General features: G+C 41.4%; 1 protein-coding gene across 1 annotated transcript in view; it reads left to right on the plus strand.

Annotated features, from left to right (window-relative positions):
- RYR3 (ryanodine receptor 3) overlaps nucleotides 1-20,106 on the plus strand; it is a 334,068-nt gene that overhangs the window by 88,869 nt on the left and 225,093 nt on the right. Inside the window, exons 11-16 of the mRNA XM_081937281.1 lie at nucleotides 10,091-10,255; nucleotides 12,121-12,242; nucleotides 13,938-14,106; nucleotides 16,157-16,292; nucleotides 18,181-18,276; nucleotides 19,115-19,233. Of these exons, the coding sequence (XP_081793407.1) occupies nucleotides 10,091-10,255; nucleotides 12,121-12,242; nucleotides 13,938-14,106; nucleotides 16,157-16,292; nucleotides 18,181-18,276; nucleotides 19,115-19,233 (807 nt within the window). The remainder of the gene's footprint in view (nucleotides 1-10,090; nucleotides 10,256-12,120; nucleotides 12,243-13,937; nucleotides 14,107-16,156; nucleotides 16,293-18,180; nucleotides 18,277-19,114; nucleotides 19,234-20,106) is intronic.

A 20,106-nucleotide genomic window follows, 5' to 3' on the forward strand; every position in this document is an offset into this window, starting at 1 on the left:
CTGGCGGATATTTTATTTGGGATAGCTTTTAAGGTTAATGTTTTTAACTTTTTAAAATTTTTATAAATTTTTAATCTAACTTAACTAAATTGTACAGGGAACTTCTACTACCTCCTCCAGTCCTATGTTTAATTTATTTATTGTATACTTATAACATGTATATTTACTGTTTAACTATTTTAATATGACTGTACACCGCCCCGAGTCTCTTTTGAGAGAGGGGCAGTCTAGAAATCCAATAAAGTTAAAGTTAAAGTTAAAGTTAATTGTCATGTATAAAAGTGAATCACAAACCTCTGATTTACAATCTCCCCATATCAGTTTCATATTTTTCCATATTCCATATATTTTAATCTTTATTTAATTATCTTTCCATTATCATATTCAACCAATTAGCAACACAATTTTATTGTCATGTTTAGTAGTAAACCCTTTATCTCAGCTTTATATTTCCCCATATAACAATTTCTAATTGTCTGGTTTTTTTCTAGTAAGTCTTTTGTCTTCTCTATTTGACTTCTCTCTTTCCCATTTCTCTATTTCTGCCTTCTCCCTTTTCTTTGTTTTGACACTTCTCTATTCCTGCCTTCTCCCTTTTCTTTGTTTTGACATGTCCTCCTCCTTCAATTTTCCCCAAGCCACCATCAAGAAACTATTTTATATTTTCCTTTGTTGGGGCATAACCTTCTTCTTCAGTTTTCCCTATACCATTATCAGCCTTTATAAAATATTTTGTCTGCTTTTTATTTCCTTTTGTTGGGACACATCCCCACTTTTCAATTTTCCCTACACCACTGCCAAAACCAAAGATATTTTTGTCTGCTTTTTATTTCCCACTGCTTCTGCTCCTTCATTATCTCTCCCCCCTTCTTCCTTCCCTTCTTCCTTAAATTCCTGCTTCTCTGGGTTCAGAATTCTATTTAGGCTTGATTTTAATTATTTATGCATATTTTTTATAATTTCACATACTTCTTCAAATTCCCACCTCTCCACAATGTCCAGTTCCAAGGTTACAGTTAATTATACAGTTCTTATTTCAAAGTTCTGGTCCACCTTAAATTTAGCTAATGTGAGAACGGAAGAGAAGCTGGAAGCATCTTGATCTTTTGCAAAGAAAAAAAAACTTTGTATTTTCCCAGTTCTTGATTTTATTATTATTTTTTCCATTGCTACCTTCCATTGCTCTCGTTGGTTATGGTTGCTCAAAACATATTAATTGGAACAAACTTGCATATAGCCAAACTTGGGTATGTTCCTCATCGTCTCCTGCTTTTCCAAGTTCTGATTTATGGCAGTTGGTTAATTGAATCTCCCGTACAGGCAAGATTAGGTTATCAGTTGTCAATGAGAAAATAGTGCTTTTTCCTTGATTTTTCTCCCTTGTTGCATTCCACCTCTCATTAATTGGAGTTGCTTAAGTTATATTAATTAGAAGAAATTTGGATGAAGTAAATCATCTCAGAATGTTTGGCTTCTATTTCAAATCCAAAACCCAATTTAGAGTTTGTATTTGAGTGGGTTTGTCAATTCTCTGCTTTCTCCCTTTCTGTTCAAATTTTTTCAAACAAATGGTGTTTTTTTTTTGGGGGGGGGGGCTAGTGTTTCAACCCTCCATTTTCCCTTTCTTTCTTTCCTTTTGCCAAAATCCAGATCTGTCTATTAATATTATTTGTGCTCTCAAAATTCTTTGCCTTTTCCAAGTTTTGATTTATGACTGTGGGTTAAATGAATCTTCTTATCAGTCTTTGATCTTGACCTCACGCTCCTGTTCAGTTGCTTTGGCTGGAAGCCAGCTTCTTGTGCAGCCATGTTGCCGCCCCTATTCCGATTCAGAGGGCAAATCTCCGACCTGCGAGGGACCTGTTGCCTCTGGGTCTGATGAGATGCTGCTCCTTCTTCATTCCACCCCCCCCCCCACGGGGAGGGGGGGTCTGATCCAAAAAGTATCTCAGAATTGGTTTGTCAGACAGAGTTCATGTGAGACCCTTCAGAGCTCACACCCCCTCGTTTCTTCAGCTGGAGAACTTCCAGTCGAATCTGGTCACATCTACATTTTTGTAAGTGTGCAAAAAAATATGTTACATTCAATCATAATAAGCATTGGTCATTTTTATGGTGCTTTTCTATTGGATCTCATTTCTAAGTGATGACTGCTTATTTTATTTATTTATTTGAACAAAAACAAGAAATCAGTAATGAAATCAGAAAAGGATGGGAAGAGGTTATAAGCTGCACCATACCAAAGCTCCTTGAAATGTTTATTGGGACATAAGGATATCATAATTGAACACATGGATAGCAATCACGCTAACTACAAGCTTTACCTTGTTCTTGTCTTCGTTTGTCCCTTCCCTCACAGTTAATGCTGAATATATTGTACTATAGGAAATAAGACATTGCTGAGAAATTATAATTCCATTTGACCAATTCAGTGAATCTAAACATTTGTATAGAGTGCCTGTTTGATACAATGATTAAAGGTATCAGGCTAGAATTGGTGCACCATGATTTTTAGTCCTGCCTTAGCCATGATGACATCTGAGTGTTTGTGGGGCAGTCATTCTCTTCAGCCCAAAAAGAAACCAATGGTAAGCTGTTTCCAAAATGCTGCAGGCAATTGCTAGGAATCAATACATACTTTATGACTAAATGTAAATAAATGATCTTGACAAACATTCAGAAGTATATGCATTCTTCTTTAAAATATACTACACTAAAGTTGACTTCTCTACATAATCTTTTTTCTGGATTGAAATAATATATACGAGAAATCATTGTCAGGATATTTTTCTTGCTTACTATTCAACTTAAAAGCAGCAGCCAGCAACAGTAAAGATGTAACAGCATTTTCCATTTCTCTGCTTTCTTAATTTAATCTATAGATACCTTTCTTCCGCATTCTAACATCCCTTTTTAACTGAACTTTTTGTATTTTCAAATACACTTAATAAAACTCATCAGCAAAGAACTGAGAGTACTATATATTAAGTGATAGAAACATACACTATGTACTGAGAATGTGAAAAAAATATTCGTTTTGTATTTATGAGATTGAAAAAGCTGACTAGAATGTGAACATTCAAGTTGCAAAACACTATTTTTTGCAGAGGAATTTATTTTTCCTTATTGTTAATATTCCCTAAAGCTGAATACCTAGAATTCATTGTTGAATATTGTCTGCTTCTAGATAGACTAGGTAGAGTTGTACTCTTTATTTCATATAGCAGTTCTCCATCTCTGAGAACTGAGAAGTGACATATTTTTTCTCTGCTATTGACAGAATAACAGCTTCCATAAGGAGTAAATTGAAATTCCACTTTATGTTATGTCAGAATTATCTATATATATTTAAATTGACACTGAAATTTGACAGCCATAATCCACAAGTGTAAAATATGAAAATAGGACATGTAATTGGGAGAAAGTAATTCTACTTGTATGCCTGGAATAGACAAAAGATGGGAAAGTGATAGTTCAACTTTGCCTTGCTGGTTGCAGCAGTTGATTTCAATGCAACTGAGAAATTGATGTTCCAAAGATATAGGTATAGTCCTCGACTTACAGCGGTTCAATTAGTGATTGTTTGAAGTTACAGCGGTACTGAAATAAACGACTGATTACCATTTTTCCCACTTCTCGCTGTTGAGACTGTTGCCCCCAAGGTCACATGATCAAACTTTGGATGCTTGGCAACAGTCGTATTTATGATGTTGCAGTGTCCTGGGGTCATATGATCACGTTTTTCAATGTGCTGATAAGCAAAGTCAATCCGGAAACAAGATTCAATTAATAACTGTGTTTTAACAATTGCAATGATTCACTTAACAACTGTGACGATAAAAGTTGTAAAATGGGACAACATTCACTAAACAACTGTCTCACTTAACAACAGAAATGTTGGCTAATTGTGGTTGTAAGTCGAGGACTACAGTAACCTCTTCCATGACCTCCAGAGAGAGGAAGGGTTGTTGCTGTTGAATTCTAGAGTGGTTTATCACAAAGTCATAACTACCTGTTGTGGCCCAGCCGGTGCCGCTGTCACCAGACTCCGAGAGTGATACTCCATACGAGTCAGCTACAGAAGAGATGTGCGATCCTGGACAGGATTCGGAGGCTGAGCAGGAATCCTAGAGTCTGGTCGGCCACCAGGTGGCGCCAGAGGCATGGAGCAGCGGTGAGAGCGAGAGGAGGAGGACTCCCGTTGCCCTGCCTTGGAGCAGCGGAGAGGATAGTGACTCAGGACTTAGTAGGGCGTTTCGGGATGCTCGTTTCCAGCGCGCCCACAAACGCAAGGAGCGTGGGCGTAATTATAGGCAGTAAAGAGCTCTCAGGTGCTGTTGGGAGACGCCCTTTTTAGGTTATAAAAGGGTTGACTCTGGACAGGCTCTGCGTAGCAATCAACAAAGGACTTTGGACAGCAACTCTAGTCTGAGATCCTGGCAAGCTGGATTGCTGCTTTTGTGTGTTCTGTCTTTGTGAGTTCTGTCTTGGTGGCTTGCTGCCACAAAGCCTCTTGTCTGTTGGTGTAATAAACCTTGTTCCCTTGTACTGTTCCGGAGTGTGTGTACTGTGTGGGCAACGGAGGAAGGGGGGGTCAGAACAGATTGATTGCTACCCCAAACGTATCTCCATTCAGCTATGATGGAGCAACTTCAGGCGGAGAATGCTCTCTTCGCACAGCAACTTGCCTTGCTAACAGCGCAGGTTGCACAGCTGTCTGCTCCTGCCAACCCCCCACCCCCCCAGCAGCAACGAAGGAAATGCCCAGTGGCCATGCCGGATAAGTTTGATGGCAGTCCGAAACTTTTCCCGGCGTTCCTGGGCCAATGCCGGTTGTTCATTGCCTTGAGAGCGGAGGACTTTCCCACCGACCAGACGAAGGTGGGCTTTGTGATAAGCTTGCTCTCAGGCACAGCAGCACGGTGGGCTACGCCTTTGCTGACTCAGCCGAGCCCCCTGCTGGATGACTTCAATGGTTTTTGCACTCATCTTCGGCTGACGTTCGAAGACCCCATCAAAGGAGAAACAGCCACCAGACTCCTGAAAGAGTTGCACCAAGGGCGTGGTTCTTTACTGGACTACATTACCGAGTTTCGGCTGCTCAGTCAGGACTCTGAGTGGAATGAGCCAGCCCTTATGGATGCTTTTCAGGATGGCCTGTCAGAGGACCTGCAGGATGAGCTGGTGAGAGTGGACAGGCCTCCAACGTTTGACGCGTTGGTTCATCTATGCCTCCGGATTGACGGCCGGCTGCAGAGGCGGAGGCCTCGCCGAGCGTCCCGGGAGGTGCTGAGAGTGCCAGTTCCACGAGAGACTCCTGTCCCACGAGAGGAGCCCATGGAGTTGGGTGCAGCCAGACCCCGCTTGTCACGCACGGAGATGGAGAGACGGCGTGCAGGGGGGTTGTGTTTTTACTGTGGGGATCCGGGACATCTGGCTACGGGTTGCCCCAAGAAGGGAGGTAGAGGGGCTGCACGGTCTACGGCCCCCCCTCAACGACGGACCTCCGTCTCGGGAAACGGGGAAAGCCCGATCTGAGGGAGACTTCGGGTCGGGCACAGGCTGGAACAGAGGCGGAGGGGCCTCCACGACATCTGATTCTTGCAGCGCACATTCTCTTGTCGGGTAGTCCGCAGGGAATACCAGCCCATGCCTTGGTCGATTCCGGGGCTACCACGAATTTTATGGATGCAGCGTTTGTCACGAAATATCATGTCCCTCTGGGCCCGGTAGACCCTCCGATGCGAGTGGAGACCATTGACGGCTGGGTGCTTCTGTCTGGGCCCATCAAGAACGCCACACAGCCTTTGTGCCTGATCCTCGGGGAGCATGAGGAGGCCATTCAATTTTACGTGGCTTCGGGTCTGCATTTCCCCGTGGTGTTGGGCTTGGCTTGGCTGTGGGCGCACGATCCCCAGATCCACTGGTCGCAGAACCGCATCTCGTTCCCATCCTTGCAATGCGTGGACCATACCCGTCATGTTTGCGCGGCTCAGGTGCCCAGTTCGGCCGAGGTGACAGTGCCGCCGGATTTAGCGGAGTTCGCGGACGTGTTTAGCGAGCAGGAGGCGGATCAACTGCCACCGCACCGGCCTTACGACTGTCCCATTGACCTGGTACCTGATGCGAAACTCCCGACGGGCCGCCTATACTCCATGTCTGAACCGGAGTTGGCCGCATTGCAGGACTTCCTTGACAAGAACCTGGCCCGTGGTTTTATCCGGCCTTCGTCTTCGCCCTTGTCTGCCCCGGTTTTGTTCGTCAAAAAGAAGACCGGGGATCTAAGACTTTGTTGCGATTACCGGCGCTTGAACGCCATCACGATCCGTAATCGCTACCCGTTGCCTCTGATTCCCGAGTTGTTGGAGCGGCTCCGGGAGGCCGTGGTGTTTACAAAACTGGACTTACGTGGAGCTTACAATCTGGTCCGAGTCAGGGCGGGGGACGAATGGAAGACAGCCTTTGGCACCCGATACGGACATTTTGAGTATACGGTCATGCCGTTCGGGTTGACCAATGCCCCAGCTGTCTTCCAACATTTTATGAACGATATCTTTCGGGACCTTTTGGATCAGTTTGTCGTCATCTACCTGGACGACATCTTGATCTACTCTACGTCCCGGAAGGATCATCAACAGCACTTGCGTCAGGTCTTGCAGCGCCTTCGAAAGCATCGCTTGTTTGCCAAGCTGGAGAAGTGTCAGTTCTGGCAGACCACCATCGAGTTCCTGGGGCACCGTATATCCCCTGAAGGAATTGCGATGGAGCCAGGCAAGGTGGAGGCATTACGAAGTTGGCAATCTCCTCGACGGATGAAAGACGTTCAGAGACTCCTCGGGTTTGCCAACTACTACCGGTCCTTCATCCCCGGCTTTGCTTTCTTGACCGCGCCCCTCACTCGACTCCTGCAAAAGAAAGTGCCGTTTCACTGGGGGTCCACGGAACAACAAGCGTTCGTGGCCTTGAAGCGCGCTTTTACAAAGGAGCCGATCTTGAAACACCCTGATCCCCATCGCCCCTTTGTAGTCGAGGTGGATGCGTCCGACATCGCGGTGGGGGCGGTGTTATTGCAGGCTCACGCCCCTGATGGCACCCTTTTCCCTTGCGCCTATTACTCTCGGAAACTCAATCCTTCCGAGCGCAATTATACCATCTGGGAGAAGGAGTTGCTGGCTATCAAGGCGGCGTTCGAAGCCTGGCGACATCACCTGGAGGGGGCCAGGCATCAGGTCGAAGTCCGGACAGACCATCGGAATCTGGAGTTTTTGACAACAGCGCGGAAGCTCAATCAGCGCCAGATCCGGTGGTCTCTGTTTTTTGCCCGGTTCCACTTCAAGGTCACGTATATCCCCAGTGCCTTGAACCAGAGGGCGGATGCCCTATCTAGAAAGCCGGAGTACTCAGACCCTGCTGACTCCCTGCCCCCCCGGACAGTCCTACCCGTCGAGTCCTTCGCTGCAATCCAGGAACCCGTGGATTTACGGTCGTTGATACGGAATTCGCAGCGAAACGACGAGTGGGTGGAACAACGGCGGGCAGAGGTAGGGCCGACATCCCCGTGGACCTTTGACGAGGACCTTTTGAGGTATCGGGATCGGCTCTACGTGCCTGCAGGACCGCTCCGTGGATTGGTTCTCTCCCAATGTCATGACACTCCGGCAGCGGGACACTTTGGCCTGTTCAAAACTTTGCACCTGGTTTCCCGTACGTTTTGGTGGCCTCGCCTGCGACACGACGTGCAGACGTACGTCACATCATGTGTGCAGTGTCGACAGGCCATATCAGCGACGGGAGCTCCTCCAGGCTTGCTACAGCCATTGCCGACCCCGGACAGACCCTGGGGAGCCGTGTCCATGGACTTCTTGACGGAACTGCCTCCGTCGTCCGGTTTCACTACGGTCCTAGTGGTGGTGGACATGCTCACCAAGATGGCGCATTTCATCCCCTGCCGGAGATTGCCGACAGCCCGCGCCACTGCCCGCATGTTCATCCAGCACGTGTTCCGGCTGCACGGCCTACCTGACCGGGTCATCTCCGATCGTGGTACACAATTCACGGCCCAGTTCTGGAAAGGGCTGATGGCCGCTCTTGACGTTCAAGTTTGTCTGTCCTCGGCGCACCATCCCGAAACCGATGGAGGGACGGAGAAGGTGATTGGGATTCTGGAACAATATCTGCGCTGCTTCGTGAACCAGCAGCAGAACAATTGGGCGGAGTACCTCGCCGTGGCGGAGTTTGCGTTCAACAACTTGCAGCACTCCTCCACACGGACGACGCCTTTCATGGCGAACGTCGGGTACCAACCTCGTTTTTTCCCTCTCACCCCCGTGGACTCTCCGGTCCCCGCAGCGCAGGATTTCCTCTCTGAGCTTCAGGCGGTTCACCAGATGGTGCGCCGCTACTTGAATCAGGCGAAGGAGGATTACAAGCGGGTGGCGGACAGGTCTCGCCATGCGGTGCCGGAATTGGCCGTGGGTGATCGCGTGTGGTTGTCCACGCGGCATCTTCCGTCCCACCGGCCTACGAGGAAGTTGGACCACCGGTATCTGGGGCCGTTCCCTGTGGAGGCCGTTATCAATCCGGTGGCCTATCGCCTGACCCTCCCGCGCTCGATGCGAGTACACCCGGTGTTCCATCGCTCGCTCCTGATCCCTGAGCGGTCGGATTGTCCTCTCCGACGTCCCTCTTCACCCCTGCCGTCGTCGCCTGACGTGCACGCACGGCCATCGCACAGAGTGACCCGGATCCGTGACTCGAGATGGGTCAAGGGTCGGTTCCAGTATTTGGTCGACTGGGCGGACGAGGACTCGGACGGGGGGTCCTGGACCGATGCGACGGCTGTGCATGCTCCAGCTTTGGTGCGGGCCTATCATGGACAATTTCCCTCTCGACCGCATCCCGAGCGTCAGGCCCGGGGGAAGGGCCCTGCGGTGAGGGATAGTGTTGTGGCCCAGCCGGTGCCGCTGTCACCAGACTCCGAGAGTGATACTCCATACGAGTCAGCTACAGAAGAGATGTGCGATCCTGGACAGGATTCGGAGGCTGAGCAGGAATCCGAGAGTCTGGTCGGCCACCAGGTGGCGCCAGAGGCATGGAGCAGCGGTGAGAGCGAGAGGAGGAGGACTCCCGTTGCCCTGCCTTGGAGCAGCGGAGAGGATAGTGACTCAGGACTTAGTAGGGCGTTTCGGGATGCTCGTTTCCGGCGCGCCCACAAACGCAAGGAGCGTGGGCGTAATTATAGGCAGTAAAGAGCTCTCAGGTGCTGTTGGGAGACGCCCTTTTTAGGTTATAAAAGGGTTGACTCTGGACAGGCTCTGCGTAGCAATCAACAAAGGACTTTGGACAGCAACTCTAGTCTGGGATCCTGGCAAGCTGGATTGCTGCTTTTGTGTGTTCTGTCTTTGTGAGTTCTGTCTTGGTGGCTTGCTGCCACAAAGCCTCTTGTCTGTTGGTGTAATAAACCTTGTTCCCTTGTACTGTTCCGGAGTGTGTGTACTGTGTGGGCAACGGAGGAAGGGGGGGTCAGAACAACTACCTAAGTACACAGTGATTGTTTTTATCAATCCCTGATATAAAAATTGTTCATGGAGTAAAAAATTATGTATCTTACCTTTCTTCACTTATGCGCATAACTTAGGGCAACTAACAATTGAAGTTAACTTAACTTAACTTTATTCAATTTCTAGACCGCCCCTCTCTCAGAAGAGACTCGGGGCGGTATACAGTCATATTAAAACAATAGAACAATAAATATACATAGTATAAATATAGAATAAATATAGGACTGGAGGAGGTAACAATAGTTAATAAAAACACAATCATATTCCAAATGTTAAGAAGCACAACCTAGACAGCATGATAAAAAAAACTTCTCTCATCAATAAACACATGTCTGAATGTGCAAAAATTACATATCACCTTAAATGAGGTCTTAGCATACGATAAAACACCGATCTAGGTATTTTTGATGGAGCTAAGAACTATATAATTTTGGTGCTGCCAAAAAAAGGTATTTTTTTCTGATTTGCACATTGTTATCAGCTATTAATAATTTGCTAATTTTCTTCTTTTTCACCCCTGTTGCATAAAGGAAAAACTGGATTCTGCTCACAAACGTGATATAGAAGGCATGGGATTTCCAGAAATAAAGTACGGTGATTCTGTTTGTTTTGTGCAGCATGTAGCTAGCACTTTGTGGCTGACATACAAAGCACAGGATGCTAAAACATCACGTTTAGGACCACTGAAAAGAAAGGTAAAGGGAAAATTTGTATTTTTTTTCCATCATCTGCGATTGTGAATAACTTGCATATGTGGATGTGCGGAAGCTCATACAGCCAGAAAATATTGCACAGTATCTAATTGTCTGCAGTGTTGCCTAGAAAGATGCAGCGTGAACAGTTTTGGGGCATGAGGCTTTTTGCTCACTTGGGCTCAGTTTGTCTGTATATGTGTGTTTGTGTTTGTGTTTGTGTTTGTGTGTGTGTGTGTGTGTGTGTGTACACAAATAGGCAGGCAGCACCATCTGTTCTAGCTATTATAGATATTAATTAGTTTGCCACACTGGTCCTTTTTATTGAGACATATAGACTCAAGGAATTGCATTAGTTTTCTTAAGACCCATTAACAATAGGTGCTTCTGTTTTCTTCAGTGCTGGAGTTTACTTTCCAAATTGTTTGTTTGTTTGTTTTTATTGGATTTATATGCGTAATTGTGAATTGTGCATTCAGGTCTCCTGTATTCTTTTTAATACTCCCCAGGTATATCCTATTTTCATATGAGAAACAGGAAAGCATTCTGATTTCTATAAAGCCCGTGGATTAATTCTATAATTTCATCTCTAACTTATTTGGGCTGAACTGAGATACACTCTCATTCTCTTTATCAAGTATAAGAATATAGGGAACAAGCTGCATGCCTTTACATGACATGCCTGATGTAGCAGAACATTTCATGGTTAGTTAAACTAATTTTCTTTCTTTCCTTCCTTCCTTCTTTCTTTCTTTCTTTCTTTCTTTCTTATTAATATATTTATTTATTACATTTATGTGGACATCCATCTCACAGAAGTGACTTCCCCCCACTTTAAATCAGGGAAGTATGATTTCAATGGTATCGTCTAATCGTAGAATAGGACATAACAGATCCATCCTGGTTTGTAAAGATTGCTCATACCACATTGTTCATTTGGATATCTCAGCAAAATGGAGCCTGACAAATTAGAACACATAAAGAGTGGAGGACGGTAGCTTTATTCCCACATAGCTACCATGACCTTAGGTCCTTTATTTCAGAAAGCTGTCTTTTAGATTCCATTTTTCAAAAACTCACTTTCGTCCTTCATTTTGGTCCTTTCACTTCACCATGTTAGATGGTACAACTTAATGGACAGTCTTTCACATTCATGTAAAAAATATGGAAATGTATCGTCTTTTTAGAACAAACGTGTATATCCTGCTTGATTTTAGCTATTTTTATCAACATATTCATTTCCTTTTCTTGGTTTTGCTCATGATTTTCTTTTCTAAAGTAAAGTTATAAATGTAAACATTTTTTTGCTCTTAAGCACTTTCAGATTTGCTCCTTTTTCAGGCCTGTCCTTAATTTTTTTCCCCAAGATAATGTGTCAACCATATACATACACTGTTCTACGCTTCTGCTCTTGCTATTTTTCTCAGCTACATCTTATAGCATATTATCTAAAATCCAGCTGGGACATATTATCTGAAATTAAAAAGAACATCAGCAAATTAAAATTGCACATTCCTCCTAATCTCACACACTATCATTAGCAAACTGCATGCATAGTAATATTTGAGACCATAATTGGAAGCATACAGGGAGTCCTTGACCTACCGTCACAATTGAACCCCAGTTTTCTGTTGTTAAACACAGCAGTTGTAAAGTGAGTTGCACCCCATTTTATGATCACATGAACCTGTGCAAACACAAGCCATTTGCCAAGCGCCTGAATTTTGATCACTTGATCATGGGAATGCTACAATATTCCTAGGTGTGAAAATCAGTCGTAAGTTATATTTTTCAGTGCCATTTTAACTTCAAATGCACACTAAACAAATGATTGTATTTTAAAATATTATTTTGACTATTTATTTCAGGTTATATTACACCAAGAAGGGCACACAGATGATGGACTCTCCTTGCAAAGGTGTCAACACGAAGAATCCCAGGCTGCTAGAATTATTCTCAATACCACAAAACTATTCAGTCAGTTTATAAGGTATAATTTATTAATATAATAATTAATAATTAGCATTTATAACATTTATAGTTGAATCATACCAGAATCTATATGGAAATACATTCTGTTGATATTGACTATAATTTATTATTGTTGAAGATTATTTTTTAAATACATCAAATAAAATTTGCAAAAAAATTGCAGCAGAGTTCTTTAACAATAAATCATCTATAGTTTGAGTTCCTCTTCTTTGTGGCAACCCCTGAGATATTGGAACACTGCTATCATGTCTCCCCTAGTCCTTCTTTCTCTTAAGTTGCAGGAACTGGGTATGTTTAGCTTAAGAGAAAGAAGGACTAGGGGAGACAGGATAGCAGTGTTCCAATATCTCAGGGGTTGCCACAAAGAAGAGGGAGTCAAACTATTCTCCAAGGCACCTGAGGGTAGAACAAGGAGCAATGGGTGGCAATTAATCAAGGAGAGAAAACATTTAGAACTGAGGAGAAATTTCCTGACAGTTAGAACAATTAATAAGTGGAACAGCTTGCCTCCAGAAGTTGTGAATGCCCCAACACTGGAAGTCTTTAAGAAGATGTTGGATAGCCATCTGTCTGAAACGGTATAGGGTTTCCTACCTAGGCAGGGGGTTGGACTAGAAGACCTCCAAGGTCCCTTCCAACTCTACTATTGTATTGTATTGTATTGTATTATCTTGATACATGAATATGCTTCCACAGACAGAAGATAATGGTGTATTGAGATCCAAAACCTAATCTTGATATTAACAGTTTTTTCAAATGTCTTTCAAATATTCACTACACCAGCAGTCCCCAACCTTTTTGCCTCCACAGAGGAAGAAGGGATGGTTTAAGTGCACACAGCCTAATCCCATGCATGTGCAAATAAAGCTTCGTGCACTCGCCCACCACTTGTGTGGCCCAGGGGTTGGGGATTCCTGCACTATATCTTAGAAAATCACCTTTGCTAATCATCAAGAGTCTTCAGCAGTTCAGTCTACAGAAAACCTACAAAGCTATTTTAGCAGGATGATTTCACTGACCATTGTTTGTTCCAACATTTACCATAGGTGTCCTCCAGCTGTATGGGGACTCCTCACTCCCCGAATTCCGGTCAGCACGGCTATATATAACCCCAAGGAAGCAGGTTGGAAAATGCTGCTCTAGACTAGCCTCTCTAACCTCTTCCTTCTCCATTCTTACCATACTCTCAGACTTTAGAATGTAGTGACAGAAAAATCCCCTCCCCCCCTTAAAAATATGCATTGGTTGTGTTACACTGATTGTGCTACTCAGACTGGGGCCGTTCTTCTTGCACAGGCTGAGATTTTTTCTTGCATAGGCTGTAATAACACGTTTGCGTGAACGAAAGTTACTTTTAAAAAACCTGTTTGAGTGATATTCCTTCTCTTCATCCTATGGAACAAGTACTGCTATTTCACGACACTCTATATTGCAAAGTTAGCATTTCCTTCCCCATGACTTTTATTATCATATAGACATGCATATGATATTCTTAGGACATAGATTGACCAGTTTTGCTCTTTTGTATGCAACTCTATCAGCTTTTAAAATTCTACATCCATGGATCATGTGATACAAAATATTCTATGTGTAAGACAAACTATATAATAGTAATAATTGTATGCTGATTATTGTTTTGATTCTAGTAATGTATTCTTTTTTATAACTATTTGCTTTATCTTTTGATTCACAGTGGAAACAACAGTGTTACAACTCCCATCACTCTTCCCATTGAAGAAGTAGTTCAGACTCTCCAAGATTTAATTACATATTTTCTACCTCCAGAGGAAGAGCTAGAACATGAGGATAAACAAAACAAACTTCGTTCCCTTAAAAATAGACAAAATCTATTCAAAGAAGAGGTAGAAAAGACTATGTTTAGAGTGTTTTCGTTTAATCGGGTGTTGGGATCGATAGTCAAGTGTACATATGATTCGCCTTTCAAAGATGCTTTAAATAACCATTATTATTATCCTCTGAAAAACTCAAAGTCTTAGAATCTTGGTTATTTTAATCCTTTTAAAGGTGAGATCCAAACGGGACCCTTGGGAAGATGATTCCACAATTGTGGAATGGGAAGGGGTCACAAGGATCACCTAAGTTAAAAAAAACACTGGCCTAGTCCATAACAGAGTTCAATTTTGCTTCAGGTTTTCTGAAAAGATCAGATTGTTTGCTCCACAGAATGCTAGTTCTTTTTTCTGAGCTGTCATAGACAATTGATAGCTTAGATCAGGGGTGTCAAACTCCAGGCCTGGGGGCCGGATCTGGTCCACAGGGTGCTTAGATCTGGCCCACAGGGTGCTTAGATCTGGCCTGTGGGGCTGCCCTGGAAACAGCAATGGACTAGCCAGTGGTGCCTCTGCCAGCTCAAGAGGGCCATGGGCAGCTCCATTTTTGCTGGCAAAGGGTTGCACGAAGCCATCGCACCCAAAAACAAAGCTTGGGAGCCCGTTTTTGCTGGCAGACCACTTGGGCCACTACAGGTGTGCCTGACATGGGTGATGTTGAGCTGGCCATGCCCTCCCTGGCCACACCCATCCTGGGCTCCGAGGTAAAACACAACCCTGATGCAGCCCTCAATGAAAGCAAGTTTGACACCCCTGGCTTAGAGGAATATGAAGCATCATATGTAAGCCTTTATTTAAAGAAGGGCTGGCCGATGAGATATAATTTGGGATTTTCTATATAAAATCAACTGTAGAGTTTCCTGACTGAGGGATTAAATCTTCTCCTTTGCAATTCACAGAAATAACTAACAATTTTAAAACTGATTTTAAAATGATGTTCTGGGTGGATATAGTTCTTTGTTCCCATCTGGTTTTCGTCATTTTTGCTGACAGTTGGGTGGCATATAAATTTAATACATTATTATTATAATTATATAATTATCTTTTCACACAATCCACACTTTATTGCTGTTGCTATTTTATTATCAATAGTAGTCATCATATACTTTAGAGCATATTTGCGTTCTACTGTTTGTAGTATTCGTTAAGCAAAATTATTATATAAATTTAATCTTTTAAAGACATTAAAAATAAAGCATGATAACATGATACAGAAGAAAACAACAAACACATACATTTAGAGCCACAAATGTATCTGTAAAAGTAACAAGAGCAATAATATCATTCCAAAGAATATAGGTAAAAATATCATAAATGAATGATTGCAAAGACTGGAAGACATAGTCTGTTATCTAATGTAAGAATCAACAAGAAAATATTTCCGAAGGAGAAGATTTTGGAGGTGGGAAGCCAAGAAAAAGAAAAGGCCCTGCCCCTGGTGGAGTAATTTCTGATAAAACAAAGAGCAGAGCTTCAGATGCGAACCTAATCCTTGAACAGGAACGTTATAACAGGGATAAGTGGATTGCAAAGCATTTGCAAAGGGTTTGGAAGTCAATACTAGCCTCCTAATTGGACTTGCAATTGAAAAGGCAACCAGTGTAATCAGTGCAAAATAGAAGTATTGTGATTAGACAATCTAGTTGCCACCCATGTTCTCATTACTGCATACATTCTACCAATAGTTGATTTCCAAACTGAGTTTCAGGGTAGGTGTGTGCAGCAATCCAATTTGCTAATGGAGGCAGCAGGATGATTTTCTATTGGGGAAGTGTTTCTGGGGAAGAATGAAAGCTTTCCTCTCTCTAATGCTATGACCCTGCTCCAGATGAGGTCTTGATGACTGCTTTAAGCAAAATGATAGTTACAATGGCTGATTTTGTATTTTTGAAATCTATCCTCTCCCAATGTACAACTAGTTATTTTCTTTCTGGGAAGAAAATTTATTATACTTAATATTTTATAGTTCAATACTGTATTTGAATTTCTTGTTTAAACGTTTAAAATGTAAAGGAATATATACGTGAAGATACAAAGAGTGTTTCTAATTATGTGTTTGCAGGGGATGCTGGCATTGGTTCTGAACTGTATTGATCGATTAAATGTATACTACAGTACCGCTCATTTTACAGGAGTTGGTAGAGAAGAAGATAGCGCAGCATGGAAAGAAATTCTGAATCTTCTTTACAAGTTATTAGGTGAGTTATACCGTGTAAACAAATATATGTTGAAGTAAGTCATGCAGAGTTCAATAAGATTTTGGAGAAAATTTTGAATTAAATCTAAATCAGAGGAGCTGAATAATTTCCCCCATAATGAACAAGACATTAAAACCAACACTAAAACTAAATCAACATGTTGTTAGATGATACATTGCAATTTACGTCCTGGTTATGTTAATAAAATATTTTAATAATGCACTTTAAAATTTGTAAATGTAGTTTTCGATAGAAGAGAATATTTGTAGTTCAGAGTTGAATTGGTGCTCTCTGAGCTTGGTTGTTTTCTTGCAGATGTTTCATTACCAAGCTAGGTAATGTCATCAGTGCTAAATGTGGTTTCCTTTTATGATTCAGAAATGTATGTGTGTACAGCAAAATAATTAATAATAATAATAATAATAATAATAATAATAATAATAATAATAATAACAACAACAACAACAACAACAACAACAAAAGCCTGAAAAAGTCACCGAAAATCAGATGGTCAAGATCCTGTGGGATTTTCGTATACAAACAGACAAAATACTAGCGCATAACACACCAGACATCACACTGGTTGAGAAAAAGAAGGTTACAATCATAGATATCGCAATACCAGGTGATAGCAGGGTTGAGGAGAAGGAACATGAAAAAGTCGCGAAATACCAGGACTTAAAAATTGAAATCCAACGATTATGGCACAAACCAGCAGTGGTAATTCCAGTGGTAATCGGCACACTGGGTGCTATTCCAAAAGCACTGGAATTACATTTAAAACAGTTAAAACTTGACAAAATCACCATCAGTCAAATGCAAAAAGCTGCACTGCTTGGCTCTGCACGTATATTACGAAAATACGTTACGACGTCCTAGGCCCCTGGGTGGGGCCCGACTAGTAATCAATGCCAAATCCGGTGAATCAACTGGCCGCTGTGATACAATCGTATAATAATAATAATAACAACAACAACAACCCCAGAGAAGAAACAGAATTTGAAGACAAATTAGAAAGATACCAGGCCACATTCTTACATGGCCTTCTTTCAGTTTCATATTTTTCGTAACTGTTATTGCCATTTCCTTTCTGAAGTTTAGTAATAATTAACAAATGTATTAAACGTGGGTAACTCTCATTGTTTTTATCTCTTCCTATTGAAGATTGCTGAATTTTTTGCTGTCATCTACTTTAGCGATTCAGAAACTGCTGAATAATATTTTTTTCTTCTAATAGGTGAACCGAAGAACTGTTAGCCTTTTCTGTAGCTGTATCAACTCTTCATCAGTGGAAATTCATGAATGTTAGAGACAGTTTTGAAAACAAACTATTTTATTTGTAGATTTGATTGTGCTTTTTAAAAACTCAGTTGATTAATAAATTCTTATATAAATAAATATGATCTGATGTACAAATGTATAGAAAAATAAGTTCTTGATTGGATCATTTTTTAAAAATAATGTACATGTATTGAAATTCATTCTTTATTCATTGATTACAGAATTAAAAGTTTTATTGAGTTTTACATTTATAACTAGCAATAATTGGAAGCCACTGAGTTTTTAATGACTTTTACAAATAGTTTTGTGTGATTAAATCCAGAACAATGTAGCAATGAATTTAGAGCTGAAGATGATGGGTTAATGGTATCAAATGTTTATCCAGTGTCAGAAATATTGAATGCCTACTGGAACAGTAATAATCAATTATGCCTAGTGAAGGTACCAGTAAACAATATTCCTTTTATATCTAGAATATACAGAAAAGCATATAATGGATATATGCTGAATATCAACATATAGTTGATGGAGACATATTTTATATTTTATTTTTATTCTAAAATAATTGTATCTATAGTTAACTGATCATCCCAAATCTATCTTTCAGCTGCTCTTATTTGTGGTAACAGAAACAATTGTGCCCAGTTTTCCAATAATCTTGATTGGTTGATTAGTAAATTGGACAGACTAGAGTCGTCTTCAGGTGAGATATACTAGTCTACTTTTCCATAACCTAAAAAAAGGCTGCTAACTCTAATTATAGTTTTTCATTCAAAAATTCCCCATACTATCCATCCTGTTTTCAAGGAACAGTTATCTGACACATTAATTCCTATAATGATATAATGCATTGAGGTATCCTGTTTCCCTGAAAATAAGACCTCCCCAGATAATAAGCTTTTGAGCACATGAGCTAAAATAAGCCCTCCCCTGAAAATAAGCCTTCCACGAAAATATCGCAACACAGCAGCAGCCATGAGGTGACCACACTCACTGCCTCCTGCATCTCAAAAATAATAAGACCTTCCCGAAAATAAGGCCAAGTGCTTATTTTGGGGGACGAAAGAAAATAAGACCCTGTCTTATTTTGGGGAAAACATGATATTTACAGTGCAATGCTATTTAAATTCTACCACAACTTTTGAAATAAAAGCTGTTTTTACTGATTCGTAAAACAGATTAACACATTTCTTGAATTAATAAGAAAAATGTTATTGAAGTAAATGTATGGAGAAAAATATTGTTGTAATTTAGACCAAGACACAAACTGAACAGAAACTCTTAAGAATGAATGAAAGTCTGCTGCCAGATTTAGCTTTAGGGCTAAGGGATTTATGTTTCTAAAGATAGCTTCCTTTCCAGTTCAGTTGTCCCTTAATTTGTTATCTGTCCTCAGATAAAAATACCGTCAAAGAAAAATCCACATCTAAGTCATTTTGCTTTCCTCAAGCTGGCTTACCATACTTATATAATTACCATATATGTTATAGTTTCTACCCCTGAAACTCAAAATAATCTCTTTGTCCTTGGCATTCTAACAGGTATTTTAGAAGTGTTGCGCTGTATCTTGATTGAAAGCCCAGAAGCTTTAAATTTGATAGATGAAGGCCATATAAAATCCATCATCTCCCTGCTGGATAAGCATGGACGCAACCATAAGGTATGCTTTAGAAATACAAGGTGCATCTTTACTATGTAACATATTCTATAAATAAAACCAAAATTGTTATAACACCTGTAAATTATATTAAAATGGAATGAAGCACATTATTATAAAGACCTGCTCTTTTGCCACAAAACAAGTGTGAAAATTTAAATAGAAGGTTTTTTTTTCTCTTTGTTTTGGCTACTATTAGATTATCAGGAGCAATTTCTTCTGACTGTGGAAATACAAGTAACAAATTGGCTTGCTCTGTGTAAACTGTATTTAAAATGCTATATACAGTCTAGACAGAGTTATGTAGATGTTACATTATGTTGTGCTCTTATTTTATGAGGTTTTACGTGACTTGCTCTTCATTCCATCCCATGAAGAGGAGAATTTGTCTATGTTTATATCCTGTGTGATGTTTTTATATGTTGACTACTAGAAGGCAGTACAAGATTGTTTTGCCCTGCTTGGAGTCAACAGGTATGCCTAAATATGTACCTGAGAATATCCTTTAGTCCCCTGGAATGTGTAATTTCCTACTTTCCAGGAAGTAGCCAAAAACATTTCACATCTCTTTTCAAATTTTAGATAACTAGGGCATTGATTATCTTGGATACCATTAGCATCTATGACAATAAGCAAGCTTAAAAAGGATTTATGGATTTCAAACATCTTATGTACAAATAAGTTCTAAAAAGGTTTTGTGCTTCTACTGGCCATACGTATAGAAGTTCATATTGTTGGACATGGACAGCATAATAGCAATAGCATTTAGACATATAGTGCTTCATAGTGCTTTTACAGTCCTCTCTAAGCCGTTTAGAGTCAGCACATTGCCCCCAACAATCTGGGTCCTCATTTTATCCACCTTGGAAGTCAATC

The sequence above is a fragment of the Natrix helvetica genome (genome assembly GCF_964273705.1).
Source record: "Natrix helvetica genome assembly, chromosome: 1".
NCBI classification, from domain to species: Eukaryota; Metazoa; Chordata; class Lepidosauria; order Squamata; family Natricidae; genus Natrix; species Natrix helvetica.